This window comes from Misgurnus anguillicaudatus, chromosome 11 (assembly GCF_027580225.2).
Source record: "Misgurnus anguillicaudatus chromosome 11, ASM2758022v2, whole genome shotgun sequence".
In the NCBI taxonomy this organism is placed as follows: domain Eukaryota; kingdom Metazoa; phylum Chordata; class Actinopteri; order Cypriniformes; family Cobitidae; genus Misgurnus; species Misgurnus anguillicaudatus.
The window spans coordinates 33,711,313-33,732,983 of NC_073347.2; the positions used below are offsets into that span (position 1 = coordinate 33,711,313).

Sequence of the window (21,671 nt, forward strand, 5' to 3'; positions counted from 1 at the left end):
TTTTTGACATGGTGCATTATCCTGCTGGAAGTAGCCATCAGAGGATGGGTACATGGTGGTCATAAAGGGATGGACATGGTCAGAAACAATGTTCAGGTAGGCCGTGGCATTTAAACAATGCCCAATTGGCACTAAGGGGCCGAAACTCAACAGAAATCGAGACTCATCAGACCAGGCAACATTTTTCCAGTCTTCAACTGTCAAATTTTGGTGAGCTCGTGCAAATTGTAGCCCTTTTTCCTATTTGTAGTGGAGATGAGTGGTACCCGGTGGGGTCTTCTGCTGTTGTAGTCCATCCGCCTCAAGGTTGTGCGTGTTGTGGCTTCACAAATGCTTTGCTGCATACCTCGGTTGTAACGAGTGGTTATTTCAGTCAAAGTTGCTCTTCTATCAGCTTGAATCAGTCGAAGAAAGAAATGGCTGTGTGTAAAAATCCAAGTAACTGAGCAGATTGTGAAATACTGAGACTGGCCCGTCTGGCACCAACAACCATGCCACGCTCAAAATTGTGTAAATCACCTTTCTTCCCCATTCTGACATTCAGTTTGCAGTTCAGAAGATTGTCTTAACCAGGACCACACCCCTAAATGCATTGAAGTAACTGCCATGTGATTGGTTGATAAGATAATTGCATTTATGAGAAATTAAACGGGTGTTCCTAATAATCCTTTAGGTGAGTGTAAGTCATATAACAACATTAAAGGTGAGTAAATGATGATTTTTTTTTGTGAAATTATAATTTGAGCCAAGACTCCCCTGATTTTTACCAAGTGGTTGATGTCCTCAGGGCAACATTATGTCAACTAATCAGATTTCAGAAATAATAAGAAATACGTTTGTTTCAAGTTTAAGTTTACAAACAGGATTAACTGCTTCTAGCCCAGTGATCTCCAACATGGTGCCCAGGTTGCCCGCACAGTGTCTGCGAGTTGCCCCCCTAAGCATAAAATAAAATTAAAAATAATAAAATAAATAAAATAAAAAAGCTACTTATAGTGCATCACAAGGCATACATTTTATCAGTATGTGTGTTTCCTGGGTTAACCTTTTACGCTGATCTAAACAGGAGCATATTTAACTCCACATTGAACTGTTCACACATCATATGGTTTGAGTTTATTCTCTCTCTCACGTACCACATGTGTCACAGACCTACTATCTCTCGCACACCATCTCTAGAGGATGAGAGTAAAGACAGAGTGAATGAGGAAAAGGGTGCATGACTCAATTATACATCAAAGGACTTATACTGTGAACATGAGCAAGAGAGAGAGAGAGACGGATTGAAATACTCCACTGAAACCATATGGAATTTTTTATGGCTTGCCTCAGTCGCCTTTAGTTTTCTCACCAGGTGCTTATGATAAAAAAATATTTGTGCTTAAGTTTCTTTCATTAACATGTTTTCTGTAGCTGCTTTGAAATAATGCACTTTGGGAAAAGCGCTATACAGAAATAAAATTGAATTGAAATACACACTAAATTTCACAGCCCAATAAAGTTGTGTTTCCAAACACCATACAAATTCTATACAGTAGGTTTTCTTGGAGGAAACTTGAAGTTTAAATGAGAAAATGCAAATCACTTACAAACTTAAATAATAATTCACAAATAAATCCAATAACCACCCAAAGAGTTTCAGTATACTGTAAATGACACTACAATACAACCAGAACAGACAGTACAAATGTATAATGTAAGGCTGGTTATTTAAAAAAAAGAGTTTTTAAAAGTTTGATTTCCATCTATGTTGGCTGTGAATACAAAAGTAGTATCCAAAGCTGCGCGTACTCGTAACTCTTCAGCTCCGCCCACTGCACGCCTTTAAGTGTTTGACCTTTTCCGCCAAAAATCGGAAAGCTGTTCTTTGTTTTATAAATCTGACAAACTGATAGACTCTTTTAACATTAAGATTAACATTAGATTGGCAAAAACGTCTTGTGTTATGTCAGCTTTAAGATAATTAACCAGTGCAAATGCTTGATTATATTTTTTTAAATAGTTGAAAAGATGCAAAACAGTAAAACCATTGTTAAAAATATAGCCAGAAACACATTTGAGTGAAAACTTGTTGCTTTGATTGATTCAAAAAGCAGATGCATGAGACTCAATGGGCCCTATTTTAACAATCTAAGCGCACAGCGTGTCCGAATCCACTTTTGCTAATTTAAAGACGGACAAAATGGTTTGTGCGCCGAGCGCATGGTAGAAAAGGGTTGGTCCTATTTTTTTTATGAGTAATGGGAGTATTTTAGGGGTAACGTGCAATAAACCAATGAGAGTCTCATTTCTCATCGCCTTTAAAAGCCAGTTGCGCCGCCGCTTAAAGTCTAATCCCTATTTAGATGACGGACTTTGTACTGAAAAACTAAGCGGAGGAAGAAGATCCCCAGTTTAAGATTAATGTTAAATAATTGTGTTGTTTTACACTTGTATTGAAAGTGTTATTTTTTAAATTAAAACTTTTAAAAGCCGTTTTCTTTTAGTCATGGAAGTAAAAATAACAGGCTTTTAATTTCTTTAAATGTATCAATCCAATATCATCAAAAAATAATTTACAAGTATGTAAGAAAAAATTTGTACTCTAAAAATACTTAATTTGTAACAAACAGGAAATAAAAAATTTACAAACGGCTCTCCGCATGTTTCAGCACTTGGACAGCGTCATGAGTTTTTTTAAGCATTACTTAAAAATGTTTCTCATCTCACCATATTCACAGGTACCGAGTCATCATATACAATAAATCCGTGAGGTAGAATAAAAAAAAACATTTAAAAACAGATGCATTTGTTTAAAGCAAAGCATGTATTTACTTACCAGGCTGCAGGTGAAGCAGCTCTTTACGCCTTCTTACTTCTCATAGTCGGTCCTCATTTGTGTCCAGGTGACTCAGTAGTAATCTTTTACATTTGAATGCATTAATTTTTCATATTTGAAGGCTTTTTTGTGGTGCTGCTCATCCATGTGTGTGATACGCAAGCCCGCGTTGTCGTCCCGTTTGTGGGCGCATATTACTAATGCGCTCATTAAATAACAAAAACAATATTGCGCCATAGACTTTAGAGCAGGTTTTAGTTGGTCAATGGCGTAGTCTATTTTATTTGCCTCAAAATAGCAATGCGCCAACAATGCGCCTGAACACACCTCGTTTTCAGACCAGAACGCCCATGGGCGCAAAATTGGCGCAAATGCATTTGCTACTTAAACAACATAACGCTAAACGTGAAAATGATAATTGCGTCTGGTTGAAACTAGCAAAAGACACTTGCGTCGCGCATTGCGCTGGGTGTATGATAGAGCCCAATATCTCTCTCTTTATCTATCCCTCTCTCTCTGATTTGAACTGACAGATGAGATTAGAATTTTAAAATCACAAACACAAATCAGAGCTGCTCTTTATGCTCAGACAGATACAGCTGAGAGAAAAGAGAGAGAAAGAAAGGGAGAGAGACATATTGGAATATTGACGGACAGGACGCAGGCGTTGTTAGTATTACTCACTGAAGTGTAAATGATGTGTGCTAAACTCCATCAAGATGACTTTGCATCTGTTGTATCTCTCTAAACAGCCATAAACACACACACAAACATACAACACAAACATAATCATACATACATCTTCACACACCTGCCCTTTTAAAACCTTTATACACATTAACATACAGACAAACAACCTCAGCAAAGCGCACACATGCTCACTTACAAACTTAATCAACTACTTATCTTGTAAAAGTAATTATTTAAAAAGATTTTACATTTACATTGTTGCTTTAATCCAGCATGATTTACAGCACATTCAAGATATACAGTACATCTTTATATACTGTACATGCCTAACTGGTACATTGTGCTGCCAATCTAAACAGTAGACATGCAAAGACAGCTTACTGGAGTTTCTGGAAAATCTTTCTCCCTTTCATGACTATGTGTGTGTTCGTGAAAGATTTTGGTAAAAATGACAGAAATAAAGGCTTTGGTTTACCGCTTCAGCAGTGAATTCAGTAATGACCAGCTTGGCAGGCCAATTCAAGTCCCTGCTTTACATTTGGCAGGCAGGTTTTCAAATAGATCAAGAGTCCATATCATCAATGTCCACCACAAATCTCCATTCCCTGCTGCTTCAGTTTTCTCTAAACAAACAATAAATTGAAAGTGGGCACACACATGCACTTTGTCTTCTAGACGTTTGGCAGGTTAGGGAGGAAAATATTCAATTTAGAAATTTTATCATTTTGCCTTACAGACCTGAGCTCACCCTTTAAAATATTTATTAATGTCATCGCTGTTTCCCAAAAAAGTTATTCAACTTTATTAGATATAACAACCATTTGTTATATCATACACACATCATCTCACTCAGCAATCAAAATCCTAAGTGAGCCCATTGTTGCCAACTTGGCAACTTTGTCGATTGGCCATTTAGTGACTTTTCAGTCCCCTTTACCGTTTTTTTTTTTTTACAAAAAAAGAGTCAAGCATCAAATCTAGCGACATTTTGGATGAGCCATAGCTTAAGATCTAAATGCTTTTCGTGTGGCCTGTACTGCCCCGTGAGCGTGAGGTCATGCATAAACATGAACATAGCTCAGTTGCAATTTGTGACAGTTCAAAGTGTAAGAGAAACATGAAACAGATTTAAAGTGCCAAATGAAAATACGACATGACATCACTTACAGTATATGCTAATAATGTAATGATGTAATCTAGCGACATTTAGTGACTTTCCAAGAAGGTTTTAGCAACTTATTATTAAAAATAGTTAGCAACACTGAGTGAACCTCCTCTTCAAAGATTATTACTTTTTTTTGGCATTAAATGTTGTTAGCGCAAATTTCAAACGATAGCAATCTAAAGTAATTACTTTGCCTTGTACAATAACTCAATACAAAACCATTATCCAAAATTCAGGGGAGCATCGGAAATTGACAAGCCAATCTCAGAATGCATTGCAAGAAGTTGAGGAAATGTTTAATGCAATCATAGGAAGTTTCAATGCAATCCTATGGCAACTCTTACATATTTCACGAGGTGGCTAATTCATATTAATTAGTTCGACCACACTCGTATTGTTTGTACAATTTGCATTCGCCTCAAATTAAGGTTAGGGGTGGGGTTTCATTATTGATTTTTTTATGGTAATCGTGCGCTTTTTCATACAGATAAGCCAACTCATAAAATTCCTACGGTTAATCAGGATAAAATATCTATTTATGGTTCAGTACAGCAACATCAACATCATGTGTTCGATTTCCAGGGACAAAACTGATTCAAAGTTATTTAAGTCTAAAAGCGAGGGCTATTGAATAAAAAAGTTTTTACGATGCATCTCCATGCTAATGTGAACGATTGCATTGATGCACAAAAACAAATAATTGATTATTATTAAACAAGCAGTGTCCCCTCTCTATCTCTACAAATAATCAACATTCACTATTAAAACATAAATATAACCAACACCAATTCACTTTTACTATGATGCATGGCATTATAAAGAGTGAATCCAACAACTGTAGCACCTAAAAAACTGCTCAACCTGAATGTTAAGCACTTGTGAGACTGATTAAGAAGACACACAAATCTGATCTGACCACAACTGACTGCTTACTGCTTACGCATGGCTCTGCACATTATTGCAAGCAAGTATGTTTTGTCTGAACTGCAGCCAAATTAGTCAATCAAATATCAGAGTAACTGTGCTACACACCAACACAGACACACAACACTCGCTCATACAAATCTTTTATTAGCCAATCAAAAACTCGTTTTTGTAGTGCCAGCCAAACAGATGCTCATAAATGAGACCTGAGAGAGAGAGAAAGAGATTTTTAAAAGCCAAACCTCATTCACATTTTCTTCCACCCTCACCACTGATCTCAATTTGTGTTCCCCACACTTAAAAACACAAGACGGGCCCTGTAATAATAATAATTATAATAATTCGTTACATTTATATAGCGCTTTTCTCAGTGCTCAAAGCGCTTTACATATGAATGGGGGAATCTCCTCAACCACCACCAATGTGCAGCATCCACCTGGATGATGTGACGGCAGCCATATTGAGCCAGAACGCCCACCACACACCAGCTTATTAGTGGTGAGGAGACAGAGTGATGTAGCCAATTAGTATGAGGGATGATTAGTAGGCCAATGGGCAAGTTTGGCCAGGATGCCGGGGCACACCCCTACTCTTTTTCGAAGGACATCCTGGGATTTTTAATGACCATAGAGAGTCAGGACCTCGTTTTAACGTCTCATCCCAAGGACGGTGCTTTTTTGACAGTATAGTGTCCCCGTCACTATACTGGGGTGTTAGGACCCACACAGACCACAGGGTGAGCACCCCCTGCTGGTCTCACTAACACCTCTAACACCAGCAACCTGGTTTTCCCAGGTGGTCTCCCATCCAAGTACTGACCAGGCTCAGCCCTGCTTAGCTTCAGTGGGCAAGCTGTCTTGGGCTACAGAGTGATATGGCTGCTGTTTAATTTCTCAGTATTAAGAAGGCATATATGTTCTGGCTTTGCCAAGTATAAGATTTGAACATAGAGAGTAACAATTGGCTTTGGTGAGAAACTGGAACAAGCTACAGTACTAGCCGTCCAGTAACTTTATTTGAAAAAACAAAGTTTTGGTAAATAATGACCCAATTTTCTTTTTTAATAAGATCAATGAGTTGCTGTAGTTTGTTACTGTTACTAATCACAGAAATGCAAGTTTTGACCCTTCATCCACTACAGTCAAGACTTTAGCTGATGATACAAAAGGTCAATATTCTGCACAGAGAAAAGTTTCAATGTTTTACACTGACATGAAATTAAATGAATTTTTATTTGAGAAAGTGGTGATCTTTATTAATGCTAATCTCTTACATGCACGATGTGATGTATTCAGACTATAACACACAGCATTATATTAATGGCTGTTATTAATCATCTGCTATCATTACATTATTATTAATCATCTGCATATTACATAAAAACAGCAAAATGATTTCCTACAGGATTTCTTCAATCTTCAGCATGGAAAATCCTCTTACAATCCAATAATGCTGCAGAATTCCCCTTAACTATCCTCTATCCTTCATTTTCTCTACTCCTTTCCCTTCCTCATCTGTCCTCTTATCATTCCTCTCCTCTTTTGCATATTCCTCTCTTTTTCCTCTTCTTCCCTTTTTCTTCTTCAACTTCTCCTCTTTCTCCCACTACTCTTTCTCCCTTCTCTCTTCTCCTCTTTCTCACTTATCTCCTCTCCTCTTTCTCACTTCTCCCCTCTCCTCTCCTCTCATCTCTTCCTTCCACCTTCTCTCCTCTCCTCTTTCCCCCTTCTCTCCCCTCTCCTCCTTCTAACCTCTCCTCTTCCCCCCTTCTCTCATCTCCTCTTTCCCCCTTCTCTCAATCCTCTGTCTCCCTTCTCCCCTCTCCTCTTTCTCCATTCTCTACTCTGCTCTTCCCCCTTCTCCCCTCTCCTCTTTCCCCCTTCTCTCCTCTCCTCTTTCTCACTTCTCTTCTCTCCTCTGCTCTTTCCCCCTTCTCTCATCTCCTCTTTCCCCCTTCTCTCCCCTCCTCTTTCTCCCCTCTCCTCTTTCTCCCTGCTCTCCTCTCCTCTTTCCCCCCATCTCTCCATCCTCTTTCTCCCTTCTCCCCTCTCCTGTTTCTACATTCTCTACTCTCCTCTTCCCCCTTCTCCCCTCTCCTCTTTCTCCCTTCTCCCCTCTCCTCCCCTCTCCTCTTTCCCCCTTCTCTCCCCTCTCCTCTTTCCCCCTTCTCTCCTCTCCTCTTTCTTACTTCTCTTCTCTCCTCTGCTCTTTTCCCCTTCTCTCATCTCCTCTTTCCCCCTTCTCTCCCCTCCTCTTTCTCCCCTCTCCTCTTTCTCCCTGCTCTCCTCTCCTCTTTCCCCCCTTCTCCCCTCTCCTCTTTCTCCCTTCTCCCCTCTCATCTCATCTCCTCTTTCCCCCTTCTCCCCTCTCCTTTTTCCCCTTCTCTCCCCTCTCCTCTTTCCCCCTTCTCTCCCCTCTCCTCTTTACCCCTTCTCCCCTCTCCCCCTTCTCTTCTCTCCTCTCCTCTTTCTCCCTTCTCTTTTCTCCTATATCCCCCTTCTCCCATCTCCTCTATCCCCCTTCTCCCCTCTCCTCTTCTTCCCTTCTCTCCACCTTCTCCCCCTCCTCTTTCCCCCTTCTTCTCTTACCTCTTTCTCCCTTCTCTCCTCTTTCTCCCTTCTCCCCTCTCCTCTTTCCTGCTTCTCTCCTCTTCTCTTTCCTCCTTGTCTCCACTCCTCTTTCTCCCTTCTCTCCTCTCCTCTTTCCCCCCTTCTCCCCTCTCCTCTTTCTCCCTTCTCTCCTCTCCTCTCCACATTCTCCCCTCTCCTCTTTCTCCCTCCTCTCCTCTCCTCTCCTCTCCTCTTTCCCCTTCTCCCCTCACCTCTTTCTCCCTTCTCCTCTTTCCTCCTTCTCTCCTCTTCTCTTTCCCCCTTGTCTCCTCTCCTCTTTCTCCCCTCTCTCTGCTCCTCTTTATCCCTTCTCTCCTCTCCTCTTTCTCTCTTCTCCTCTCTCCACTTTCTCCCTTCTCTCCACTCCTCTTTCTTACTTCTCTCCACTTTATCTCTCTTATTCTCTACTCTTTCCTTCTACCATCTCCTATCCTCTTTTTCTCTTCTCTTGTCTTCTCTCCACTTTTTATCCTCTCCTCTCATCTTTTTCCCTTCTCTCCTCTCCCCTTTTTCTTTCCTCTCCTTTTTTCCTCCTGTCCTTTTCTCTCCTCTCCTCATTTTCCTTTCTCCCCATGTTCTTTCCCATCCTCTCTTCTTTTTCTCTCCTCTCCAGCAATACAGCTGCAAATTTCACCACATATTCATTCATTGCCACATTTACACAGAGCTGTACATTTAACAAGCTCTTTACAACTGTCACAGGCGATGTTGTTTCACCTGCTCCACTTCCATATAATATCACAGTTACTGCCCAACAAATTACATCAACAATTACAGGACACACACACACACACACACATTCTCTTTCCTTCAGCTTGTGATACTTCTTATGATTTGATAATGAAGAGCAGCGGGGATAGACACTTTCTCAACATCCTCGAAAAATTGTCAGCCAATCAAATATCAGAAATTCGAATGCCACAATGACTGACAGACATTTCTGATTAGAAACAAGACAATGAGCATGGGCCATGCCCCTTTTTGTTTCCTGTTCAATAAACCTAGTGCTCTTAAAGATTTCACATTTTATACTTTTTAAAAAAGTCCGTAACAGTCCGTAACGGCATCTTTATGTCAATTAACAAGAGAAGCCAAAACCATTTATTTATATTCCCTAAATATCTCTTTTCTTCACCTCACACTATTTCTCCCTCTCTCTTTCTTTCTTTCTTTCTTGCTCTCTGCTGCTCTCTGTACTGTCAGGATAATCCCTGATTGGTGGAGTACAGTTTGAATGACAGTTAGATGGAGTGATGCTGCCATGCGTTTTCTCAAACTCAGAGAGGTGAGCAGAGGTCAGTGAAGGTAATGAGGCCATCAAAATGCAAAAAATATAGAGACTTAACAGGAAGAAAAGTAGTGAGGGGTTTTTGGAAGACTAGTTCACCAAACTTCATGTGAGGGTGGGTAAATAACTACATTTTTAATCAATTTTGAAGTTTTTTGTTCATAATCAATTTTGAAGTTTTTGTAAAAAATACAAATTTGTTTTTTGAAGACAAAAAATCAGCATTTTTGTCAAATCAACATATATTTTAGACCGGGGGTCTCCAACCTTTTTGTGAGCAAGGGCTACCACAATGGATAAAACAATCTGTTTTGAGTAGGCTTTTTGATATAGTCTACTCAAAACGTTTATTGTTTTTTCTTGATTTTATTTTACTTGTTTATATGTTTTATCAAAATGTTAACATACATAAAAGAATCCAAGCAAATATAAAATATGTAATAAATAAATATTAAAATTAAGGCCATTAATAGAATGTGCGTTGGTGGGCAACTCACAGACTCACAGACAGGCAATGTGGTGCCCTGCGGCACCAGGTTTGAGACCACTGTTATAGACGTTTTCATTGGATGCACGCGTGTTGTCGCAGTTACCCACCTCAATTTCCGGTTTGTATTTATTTATCAATCTAGCTTGTGGCTAAACAAAATCTTGTTCGAAAATAAAATGCTGAAAACAGTAAATCACTTATAACAACTTTAGTTGGGTTTTCACAGGCAGGGTCACATATAGGGAAAAAGTGGATTATACTCTCAGAAAAAAGGATACAAGAAGGTACAAAAGTTGTCACTGGGGTGGTATCTTTTCAACTGTACCTAAATGGTGCATATTGGTACCTCAGGGATTCATATCTACCGAAATGCTACATATTAGGACCTTTTAAAAAGGTACCACCCCAGTAACAACTTTTGTACCTTGTTTCTGAGACTGTACACAAAGTAAATATTATAAAATACTTTGGCAATAAAAAATATCAAGAATGTAATGATCTAATTACCACATGCACTGCAAATAATGCAAACCAAGCCGTGCAAGCAAAATGTCAAGAGGTAATGAGAATTTAGGAGGTAATTTTCTTTATGGTCATAAAAATCATGTCATAAAGCAACAAAAAATAAATTTTACACTCTTTAAAGTGCTGGGTTGTTTTTACAGTGCAATGATCCAATAATGCTCCTCTCATTTATTTATTTTCCTGATTTTATGGTTAAATCTCGATATGTTTTTATGACATTCACCACTATTTTGTAAAAACTACAATATGAACCTTACTAGATGACTATGTGTTCCTCAAACAGGGTTAGTTAACTTCAAATTCAAGGACCTTTCAAGGACTTTCCACGTCCAATACCCTCAAATTCAAGAACTCATGTGGGGACACATTTCAAGTGAGAGCAAGGTTACATCGTGTTACATTTTAGGATACATTGTTACAGCTCCCTTTTGAGGGAACTTGCGCTGGGTCACTGCGGTGAGACTTTGGGGACGCCTCCAGGGGTAAGTGCGTCTGAATGTGTATATCAAATTCAACCAATGGTGAGGCTTAAAGACAAAGACAGGGTGACGCGGGAGTCAGGAAGTATATCGCTATCTGAAATATTGCAAAAGACGGCGTTACAGGGACGCAGGAAGTATGGCAAGGGAGACGCAGCGTCTCGTTCCCTTCTAAGGGATCAACAGTTACATACGTAACACGAGACGTTTGTGTCAAACACAATTATGCAAAAAGCATTTTGGTATGAATTAACATTCACATACAGAAGATATAAAGCGAACAGTTTAGCACGTGTGCTTAAAAAGTCTAGAATTTTAATGATATTATCCTACACTACACAGGAAATAAAATTGATTTTTTTCCAGAAAACTTCTTGCATAAATAGATTCAAGCACTTTCAATGACCTGTATCTATGTATGTATGTTTTCAAAAACTTCCCAGAGCCTTGAATTTTCTCCCCAGATTCACAAACTTTCAAAGATTTCAAGGAACCCTCCTCAAAGAAAATTTACACTATAGACCTACAAGCCAAAACATTATACATCAGGTCTGATAAAGAACTATAAGTAACCGGGCAGTCATGATGGTCTACCTGTGCTCCTTATTCATCCTCATTCATCCACAGCAGCTAAATACAGCGCTCTCTTCTTCTCTTTCTTCTATCTCTCTCTTCACTATTAACTCAAAGTGACATGATGAATAGAGAATAAACTGTGCCTTTGAAGATTTGCTGTGAGGAGTGTAGGATGTATAGACACACAATATAAACACAGACCGATGCGTGAGGAGGGGGAGTGGAGGATTAGAGAGAGGGACAGATCAGAGAGATGATGGGTAGAGGTGTGCCCATCTCAGATGGAGGAAAGGAAGGCTGTATACTTAAATGTGATGATAAAGAGAGCGAGCATTGAAGAGATTTCCTATGACAGTCTTTGAATTTCAAACACATACAGTAACATACGACCTTAAATGCATTCCTGAAACATCCTATCACATCACCACCGACCTTATGTATGACGTTATTATATACAATCTGAGCGTGATCCATCGGTGTGCTACTTAAAAATTAAAAAAGTAATATAAAAATCACTTAGAAATGCATCATGTGTGTTTGTGTTATATTACCTCTGGTATCTGAATGGCATAGGGCTGGTTGTGAAATGTTGGAGCGTTATCATTTACATCTCCAATCTGTATGTTGACTGTATCCTTGACCACCTAAAAAAAAAAAAATTAGAGTTAATTAACAGTATATTTGTATAAAGACAATAAGTGTTTGTGCGCAAAATGTGTGTTTACACAAAAATTCATGGTACGACTAAGTTTGGCATAACTCGCTTTGCTTTCCACTGCAGTTTAGTATCGCTTCAAAATGAGTGGGATTATAGACTTATCATTATATTTGTGCCGTCTCTACTGCCATGATCGTAATTGTGACACAAACAAACCAACAACACAGAAGCAATGGAGCATATCGATATAATGATGTTCTTGATTCTCAGCATGTGGATGTGTTTTACTGCTTAAAAATACAAGATAGTTTGGAAACTTGTACAACAAAGTGCTGACAACGACATCACAATGACGCTGATAGTGACTCTATCCGATCAATCAGTTATCTTTGGTGTTTACACGTCACAATTTAATATTGGTCAGATTAAATAAAAAAAGTACCAAAAGTGAGCCATACCAAGCGTGGCGTGAGGTAGAGGTCTTCACGGGTCCACTTAGATCTGAAATCCGACCTGAGACCTGAGCGGGTTTGGGTCTAAAAGTTTCACGTACAGGTCGCGTATAACATTAGCGGCATCGGGTAAAATTATCTCGGGTAATTTAAAATGAATGTGTATTTGCCATACGGACCCGAGAAGACCCAAACTATCATGCGTGCGTGCATCGAGTCATGTTCCCAAGCCAAAATAGTTTGCTTTTATGGGGTAAGTTCCTATTTAGATAAGTTTGTAAATGAGAGTAATGTCTGTCCAACTCACCCCCTGACTGTCACTGACAAAGAATTCCACCTGCATCTCTGATTTGGTCTGAAAAGAAAAGGCAGAAGGCACCAGCATTATATCAACTGCTTCACACTTCAGTTGTACACACATTTATTTCTGCCTTCTTTTTTATACCTCTCTGTCAAGAGGCTGTCTCAGCCACACGACCCCTGTCGTCTCCTGTACAGCGAAGTACCGCATGGCCTCTTCACCCAACACACCGAAAATCAGCGGCTCGCCGTCTGGATCCACCGCCTGCAGCTGGGTAATGGATGTACCTGAACACACACACAGTGACAGACAATATTATAATAAACCACAGATAAATACAGTGGTGTCCGGTGACTTCTTTTTTCGAGAGCACCCGATGCAAAGTTCATCACAACATGCATGTAGCCCGTCATTTGTGTGGTTTGTAATTTCAAAATATGTGCAAAATATGTGTCGAGTGATCCTGTGTGCATCACGTGTTTTGTCAAAATATGTGATAATGATAAAAGAGACGCTCGCGTGTGCCAGATACTCGCATAATCTCATGCATAATCAGAGTTTAGTGTTAAGGGAGTGTCTTTCGTGTATTTTGTGAATGTGAGCTTCTCTTTTATCATAAACGGTTTTGACGCGTGTGCAGCAGGCACTTATTTTGACAAAACATGTGATGCACATGGTTCACATGGCGCAACAAACACATATTTTGAAAACACAAGCAACACGCATGACACTTCCAACACTTATTTTGAATTTGCGCCCCTGGGAAGAGCAGTCACGAGCCGCCACTGGATAAATAATTTTACAGTAAAATGGCTCAGTTAATGAAAATTGATATTTTTCTCTATTTTTTTAAATAAAAGATTTTGCTAAACAATTAAATAGCACAACATTCAAAACTTTAAAAAGTGATATAAACTTTATTTTGCTTATGTTGTCATTTTTTTAAAGTATAAAACTCAACCTATATTTGGCAAAAAAACCCTCTGTCAATTGTATTTTTCTAAGCATGCGTTTATAGGGCAACAACATACTAAAAACCTTTGAGCTTGCGTTTTTGAAAAGTTTCATGTACAGATTTCAATGTAATCAAAACAATCCCTGTTCAAATTGATCTGCAAAAAGGACTAAAAACACTTTATTACACATGCAAGGCACATAGCTGATTATATCACATGATATCTGAACACAAAATATGCATGCACATTTTACCATTTTCACAAATTTGCTTTATTGTAGTTTACATTGAAATAATAAGAGATCATTTTGAACAACTGCACCTTGAAACCAGTTTTCAAAAGTGTATGTTTTCAGGTTTCCTGAAAAGCCATTGTTGAGTAAGAGAATGGACAAAATGCAATAAAATTTTACTTTTTTTGTTAAAAATGGTATCTTTCACTGTAAAAAATTTGTACCGTGGGTTCACACCAGCCACGTTTGAGGCGTCAAAATCGCATTTACCGCGCCTAGTTTGCCGCTTGAACAGTTTGAGTTTCATTCGCGCATGAAAGCCGTGCATGACATTCTAGTCATCGAGACATTCACGCTGAAAATTGCGTCATGGGAGGGGCTTTTGCGACTCCGCTCACTTTCTGTAATCACGTCACTACTAAAGCAAGCTCCTGATTGGTTAACGCAGCACATTTTTCCGCCAAAGTTTAAAATTTTCAACTCTCGCATTGCCACGTCATTGAGACGCGCGAATGAGGTGGAATCGCGTCTACCGCGCAGCGCTAAACGCCTCATTCGCGCCGCAAGACCTCCAGACGCATGTGAATGTATCTTCACATTGACTTAACATTGAAATCACTTGCGCTTGACGCCTCTACCGCGACTGGTGTGAACGCAGCATAAGGAATTTAAGTTTTAAGTTCATTTAAAGTAATTTTAGAGAATTGTTTCTAAACACATTATAAATGTTATATATGTATTGCTAGAAGAAAAGCAGGTTGCCTGAGGAAGATCAGTCGATCAAAACTTTGTAACGCAACCATTATTAATTTGTTCAGCAAGCAGATAGTGTGCAGGAATTGCTTTTCTTGTATGTTACGAGACTTTTTGTCACGCACCTATCCATTCACTTCAGGTGTGTGACGCTAATTTGTTTGACGAATGTATTGCTGAAACACGTTACAAAGGCTGCGAACTATGTAGCACTGAATTGTGAAGTTTGTCATTTATTTTATATATTATTTATTATCATTTGGGCGGGGCTAAAACGGTGGCTCAATGACACACTTTTTGGGTGGACTATTTCTTTAAAAGGGATTTCATTCAATGCCAAAATACATTTTAATCTCTTAAATATCTTATTCCATCTTTTCAATCGAATCAATTTCTAAATAGCGAAAAAGCTATTTATTTACTCTCCCCCTCCAATCTCTATTTGAAAACAGTCTCAATAATGTGTGATGAAGCCCTTATGACAATGTCAACATTTAGCTCATCTGAGCTCTTCATACAGGGTCTGTGTGTGTGCAGTAACAGGTGTGTGTTTATGAGGACACCTGGCGAATCGCCCCTGGCTCATTCCAGCTTCAGTCGTGGTGCCAGACGCCTAATGCCGCGGATCCAATATTAATGAGTAAGACCAACAAAGAGATCAAGATGAATCCCTTCCGTAGTCAAACACACGCATACATAAAAGCACTCACAGACACGAGTGGCTAGACATTTTGTCCACTGGTCACGCGTAAGAGGAAAATATTATCATATCCAGACTTATCCAGCAACCACAAAGGTCAGTAACTTACACCATGGTCTTCAACAGGGGGTCTGGGGAGGTCCATGGTGGTATTACTGGGTACCTCCAAATATAGTTTGAATGCAAAATATTTTGTTTTTGAAAAAATACTATTAGGTTAATAATAAAACATTAAAACATGATTAAAATGAGAACCATAACCTTCCCATAATAAAATCCATTTAGTCTAATTTTGTTACATGTACTGGGGGTCCCTGCTCCTCCTCTCCATCCATTTAAGAGGTCCCTGGCCCGAAAAAGGTTAAAGACCTCTCACTTAGACAATAAAACACACACACGCATCTTTATGAATACACAATACTGTTTGACTCGGAGGTGAAACGCCTCTAATTAATACAAGGATTTATGAACAGCTCTTACTGTTTATAATGAGATTTATGCAAATTCTGCTGCTTTCAGTGTGAGTTATAATTTAGTTGAAGACGGTGTAAATTAAGCATTTTACGTTACACTCATTAATAATAAAGACTTCTGCCTCTTTCTCTCTCATTTTTAGGAATGGAGGGATTTATCGTGTGCGGTCAGGACAGGAGATTGCTGGATAAGAAATGGCTGCTGAAAGTCTGTGTTGTGTCACCGAGCACAAGAGGATTGTGGGACATATTGAGGATTTAAAATAAGGGTGACTATCTGTGGCCCCTTTCAGAAACCTGTGTGTGTGTGTGTGTGCATGTGTTAAAATGCAAGTGTAAGCATGCATGTGTGTAAGACCGGCTCTCTCCGCTCCTCTCAGGCTGACGGATGATGCTATTTAGCCTTCAGTGAGGGCAGTATTATGCTTATGACTGATACACTGCACATTAACACAACCCACAGCGGAGAGGACAGACATGAGAAATGGGCCACCGGGCTCATCTATCTCTCTCTCGGTCACAGACCGTCTTTGTAAGTGTGCAGAATGTTTTATTTTAGAGAATCTAACTCATGTTGATGGTACAACACTGACCAAAGCAGACAAACAGAAGCACACCTGAAGAAAATAACATTAAGTCAAGTCAGCACTTTATCCTGTACCCCAAAAACCATTCAGTGACCAGGAGCTGTCTTAACCAGACTGTAATGTTAAGTGATGGTCTGAAGAAATGTGCTGCTTGTTACATAAAGCTGCTGTATTAATATGAACACTCTATAAAGTGCTGGTTTATTTTTTTTTAATCCAGGGTTGGGTCAATATTAGGCAGAACACATCGCTAGGTTAATATGAACCAATGTTGGGTTCTTTAAAGGGGACATATCATGAAAATCAGACTCTTTCCATGTTTAAGTGCTATAATTGGGTCCACAGTGCTTTTATCAACCTAGACAATGTGAAAAAGATCAACCCGGTAACTTTCAAATTTATGAAAGCATGTGAAAAAATAGGTCATTGAAATGTGGCTCCCCTTGTGATGTCAGAAGGGGATAATGCCTCCCCTTAATCTGCACTATCCAACTAGGCACTGCCATTAAGTGCAGAGATCAGCTCATTTGCATTTAAAATGACACACCCAAAAACGGCACATTTTTGCCCACACCTACAAAGTAGCAATTTTAACATGTATAATATATTATCTATATGGTATTTTGAGCCAGAACTTCACTCTGGGGACAGCAAAGATTTGTTTGACATCCTTGTTTCACATCAAAAAAAGTCTTGTGAAATGTCCCCTTTAAACCCATGGTCGAGTAACAACAAACCAGCAATTGGGTTAAAACAACATCATTTTAACCCCTCAGTGTTTTCTGTCTAATAGTGACCCAGCCCTGGGTTAAAAACAACCCAGAACTTTTTAGATTGTACTAGTATGATGTCACCTTGTGTACTATGTGTACTGTCCAGAAAAATCACCTTTAATGGACAGTACAATATAAAAAAAATGTGATAACATGCTAAATATTGTGATATGCAATATGCAAATATGCTTTATGCTTGTAAAATAATTTAAACTGAAATTTTTTATAAAGCAACACTCTCACAAGTCTCTCTGCATCGACCAAAGTCTTATATTGACTACTGTATACATAACTTTTTGAAGCATTAAAAATGTTCAGTTATTGCAAACCTTTCCTATATGCATATTGCAATATGTACGTATGCAATGTTTAAATAGTTTCAATATATTGATCTAGACAAAAGGAAAGAAGAAAAGACGGAAAAAAGCAACAAACGAAGCAAGGAAGAAATTAAAAGAACAAGAGAAAACAACAGAGACAGGAAAGGAAAGGAAACAGGAAGAAGAAAGAAAAGGGAAAAGAACAGGAAGGAGAAAGAAAAAAGAACAGGAAGAAGAAAGGAAAGGGAAAGAACAGGAACAGGAAATGGAAAATAACAAGAAGAAGAAAGGAAAAGGAAAAGAACAGGAACAGAAAAGGGAAGGTAAATGGAACAGGAAAGGGAAAATAACAGGAACAGGAAAGGGAAATGGAAAATAACAGGAAGAAGAAAGGAAAGGGAAAAGAACAGGAAGGAGAAAGGAAAGGGAAAGAACAGGAACAGGAACAGGAAAATAACAGGAAGAAGAAAGGAAAAGGAAAAGAACAGGAACAAGAAAGGAAAATGAAATGGAACAAGAAAGGGAAAAGAACAGGAACAGGAAAGGGAAATGGAAAATAACAGGAAGAAGAAAGGAAAGGGAAAAGAACAGGAAGAAGAAAAAAAAGGAAAAAGAACAGGAAGAAGAAAGGAAAGGGAAAGAACAGGAACAGGAAAGGAAAATAAAATAGAACAGGAAAGGGAAAAGAACAGGAAGGAGAAAAGAAAGGAAAAAGAACAGGAAGGAGAAAAGAAAGGAAAAAGAACAGGAAGAAAAAAGGAAAGGGAAAGAACAGGAACAGGAAAGGGAAATGGAAATAAAAGAACAGAAGAAAGAAATAGGAAAAGAACAGAGACAAAAAGGAAAGGGAAAGAAGAAAGGAAGAAGAAAGGAAAGGGAAAAGAACAGGAAGGAGAAATGAAAGGGAAAGAGCAGGAACAGGAAAGGGAAATGGAAAATAAAAGAAAGAAGAAAGAAATAGGAAAAGAACAGGAACAGAAAACGGAAGGTAAATGGAACAGGAAAGAGAAAAGAACAGGAAAGGGAAATGGAAAATAACAGGAAAAAGAAAGGAAAGGGAAAAGAACAGGAAGGAGAAAAGAAAGGAAAAAGAACAGGAAGAAGAAAGGAAAGGGAAAGAACAGGAACAGGAAAGGGAAATGAAATGGAACAGGAAAGGGAAAAGAACAGAGAGAAAAAGGAAAGGGAAAGAACAGGAACAGAAAAGGGAAATGGAAAATAACAGGAAGAAGAAAGGAAAGCGGAAAGAACAGGAAGGAGAAAGGAAAGGGAAAGAACAGGAACAGGAAAAGAACAGGAAGAGAAAAGGAAAGGGAAAAGTACAGGAAGAAGAATGGAAAGGGAAAAAACAGGAACAGGAAAGGAAAGAAAATGGAAATGGAACAGGAAAGGGAAAAGAACAGGAACAGGAAGAAGAAATGAAAGGGACAAGAATGGGAACAGGAAACAGAAATGGAAAGGGAAAATAGCAGGAAAATAAAAGGAAAAGTACAAGAAAAAGAATGGAAATGGAAAAAAACAGGAACATGAGAGGAAAGAAAATGCAAATGGAACTGGAACAGGAGAGGGAAAAGAACAGGAACAGGTAGAAAAAACGAAAGGGAAAAGAATGGGAACAGGAAAGGGAAAAGAACAGAAATAAGAAAGGAAAGGGAAAAGAACAGGAACAGAAAAATATGACTTAAAATGGTTAAGACTGTTTAAATTTAAAGTGGAGATATCGTGATGATAGGCATCATAATAAATGTACTGTGAAGGTAGCATGGTACAGTTCGTACTATAATAGTACTTCAATATGCACTGTACCATGGTACTGAATAGAGCAGTATTAAGCTACTCCATGATTAAAAGTAATTCTTTATTAGCACATGTATCAAATAAACTACACATTTTAATGCAATCGTACAAATTGAAGATTTGTGTATAAGTGTGTGTGTGTGTGTGTGTGTGTGTGTGTGTGTGTGTGTGTGCGTGCGTGCGCGCGCGTGCGTGCGTGCGTGTGTGTATGTTAGAAACAGAGGAGAGAAAACTGAGATGTTAAATGAATGAAATAAAGACAGAGTGAGTATGAGATGTGATTGTGTAGAGATGCTGGCAGTCAAGTGTTTTATGGTGCTCGTGGTCATTTAAAGAGGAGACCGCCGGGTCCAGTAAATCACCTCACAGAGGGCATCCATCCCTGCTCAGATCTATAGACTTTCAGCTCCTGTGACTACACTAAAGCTCCTCTGGTGTCCCACAGGGACCTGGGGTCAGCACACCACCATCACACCCATAACTTCATTGCTATCAGCTGTCATGTTGTACTGCAATACACACGTGCACGTACACACATACAATTCAGACAAATAAAATCATGTACACAGTGGAAAGACAGAAAGAATTGAATTACAAATATCTGGTTCGGATCTCTGTAATAGCACTGACTTTAAATGGACAGAAGAAAGAGACCTTTAGTATGGACTCTTGTATCTCATTTTTCAATTTTTTTAAGGTAAAGACCAGTATAGCAGCATCTTATGCGTCTTATCTCGAGCTTCAGAAGAGATCTTAGGGTGCATTTACACAGCCACAAAACAATCTGAATCTATTCTCAGACACAGAAACATTTGTTTCTTTAAATTTCTCTTAAAGGTGCAGTGTGTACATTTTAGTGGCATCCAGTGGTGAGGTTGCGAATTGCGACCAAAGGCTCAGTTCACTGCTCACCTCTTGCTTTTGAAACACATAGAGAAGCTACGGTAGCCGCCACCGGACAAACATGTCATCGCCAGAGACAACTTAGTAAAAAAGTTTGTCCGTTAAGGGCTTCTGTAAAAACATGGTGGCACAAAATGGCGACTTCCATGTACCCTCTGTGTATGTAGATAAAAACGTCTCATTCTAAGGTAATAAACATTTCATTATGAAAGGTCTTTATACACCCCTGATAATATAGTTTTGTATATTATTTTGCATTTCTGTCAAGAGATAATTTTAAAAATTACACACTGCACCTTTAAGTTTACAATAAACTCCAGCAGGAGAAATTCTCAAATGTGTTTTTCCAGGGGTTCCCTTACAGGGGCGCCATATTTCACAGGGAGGTGCGGGATCCAATATGCTTTGAAAAATAAATAATTTTATAAAAAATATATTTTTAAAAGATTTTAGAAATCATATGCTTACAATGCCAAGATAAGGTCGTTAAAATATTCTCTTATGTGAAATTTTGCTCACTCCATCTCAAAGTAACGGCAAAATCAAAAGGAAAGATGGATGTCGAGGGTTGGGGGGAACTAAGGTCATATATGTATGTGGGGGGGGGGGGGGAGTTTGGGAACCACTGGTCTTGTTAATATTAAACAGATAGCAAATTAAGACTCGCTGAACTATCTTGTTTCTGAAATGTTCCTCTTAAAAGAAAGAAATTATTAACCTACAGTATTAATCTTTCCTTGGCATCTTTGTCTTTAAATCAATCCTTAAGAACATCGTCTTCTGAAAGCTGAGCAAACAAGAAACCTAAAACCACATTAGCACTGTGTGGGGACGCCCATTTTTTACCATTATCTTATTATTGCGCAGCATGATTAATAATAACATGACATGAACATAAAGAGCAGTCACATAGGAAAGCGCTCTCCTACATTATCTTACAATCCACTTTCACTTACTAACCGCCACAATAACACAGATATCATCAGTCTTAGCCCTGTCTAAAGCGATGCCCCGCGCATGCACGACCGACGAACCGCACGTTTTTCGCGACCGCATGATTCACAGCCTCAGATTCATTACCCATTGTGTTAATGGCGGGTGTTTCATTAATAGGGTTGTACTGTAAATCAAAGGGCCCGTTAATTGGCTTTATGTCATAATCTGGGTCTAAAGCTGTTCTTCATCCGTGTGACCGTAATGTC

The 21,671-nt window shown here is 38.9% G+C and overlaps 1 protein-coding gene across 1 annotated transcript in view; it reads right to left on the reverse strand.

Moving 5' to 3' along the window:
• Positions 1-21,671, reverse strand: part of cdh23 (cadherin-related 23) — a 386,093-nt gene that overhangs the window by 276,843 nt on the left and 87,579 nt on the right. Inside the window, exons 4-6 of the mRNA XM_073873573.1 lie at positions 13,120-13,262; positions 12,982-13,029; positions 12,116-12,208 (exon numbers count right to left, since the gene is read on the reverse strand). Of these exons, the coding sequence (XP_073729674.1) occupies positions 12,116-12,208; positions 12,982-13,029; positions 13,120-13,262 (284 nt within the window). The remainder of the gene's footprint in view (positions 1-12,115; positions 12,209-12,981; positions 13,030-13,119; positions 13,263-21,671) is intronic.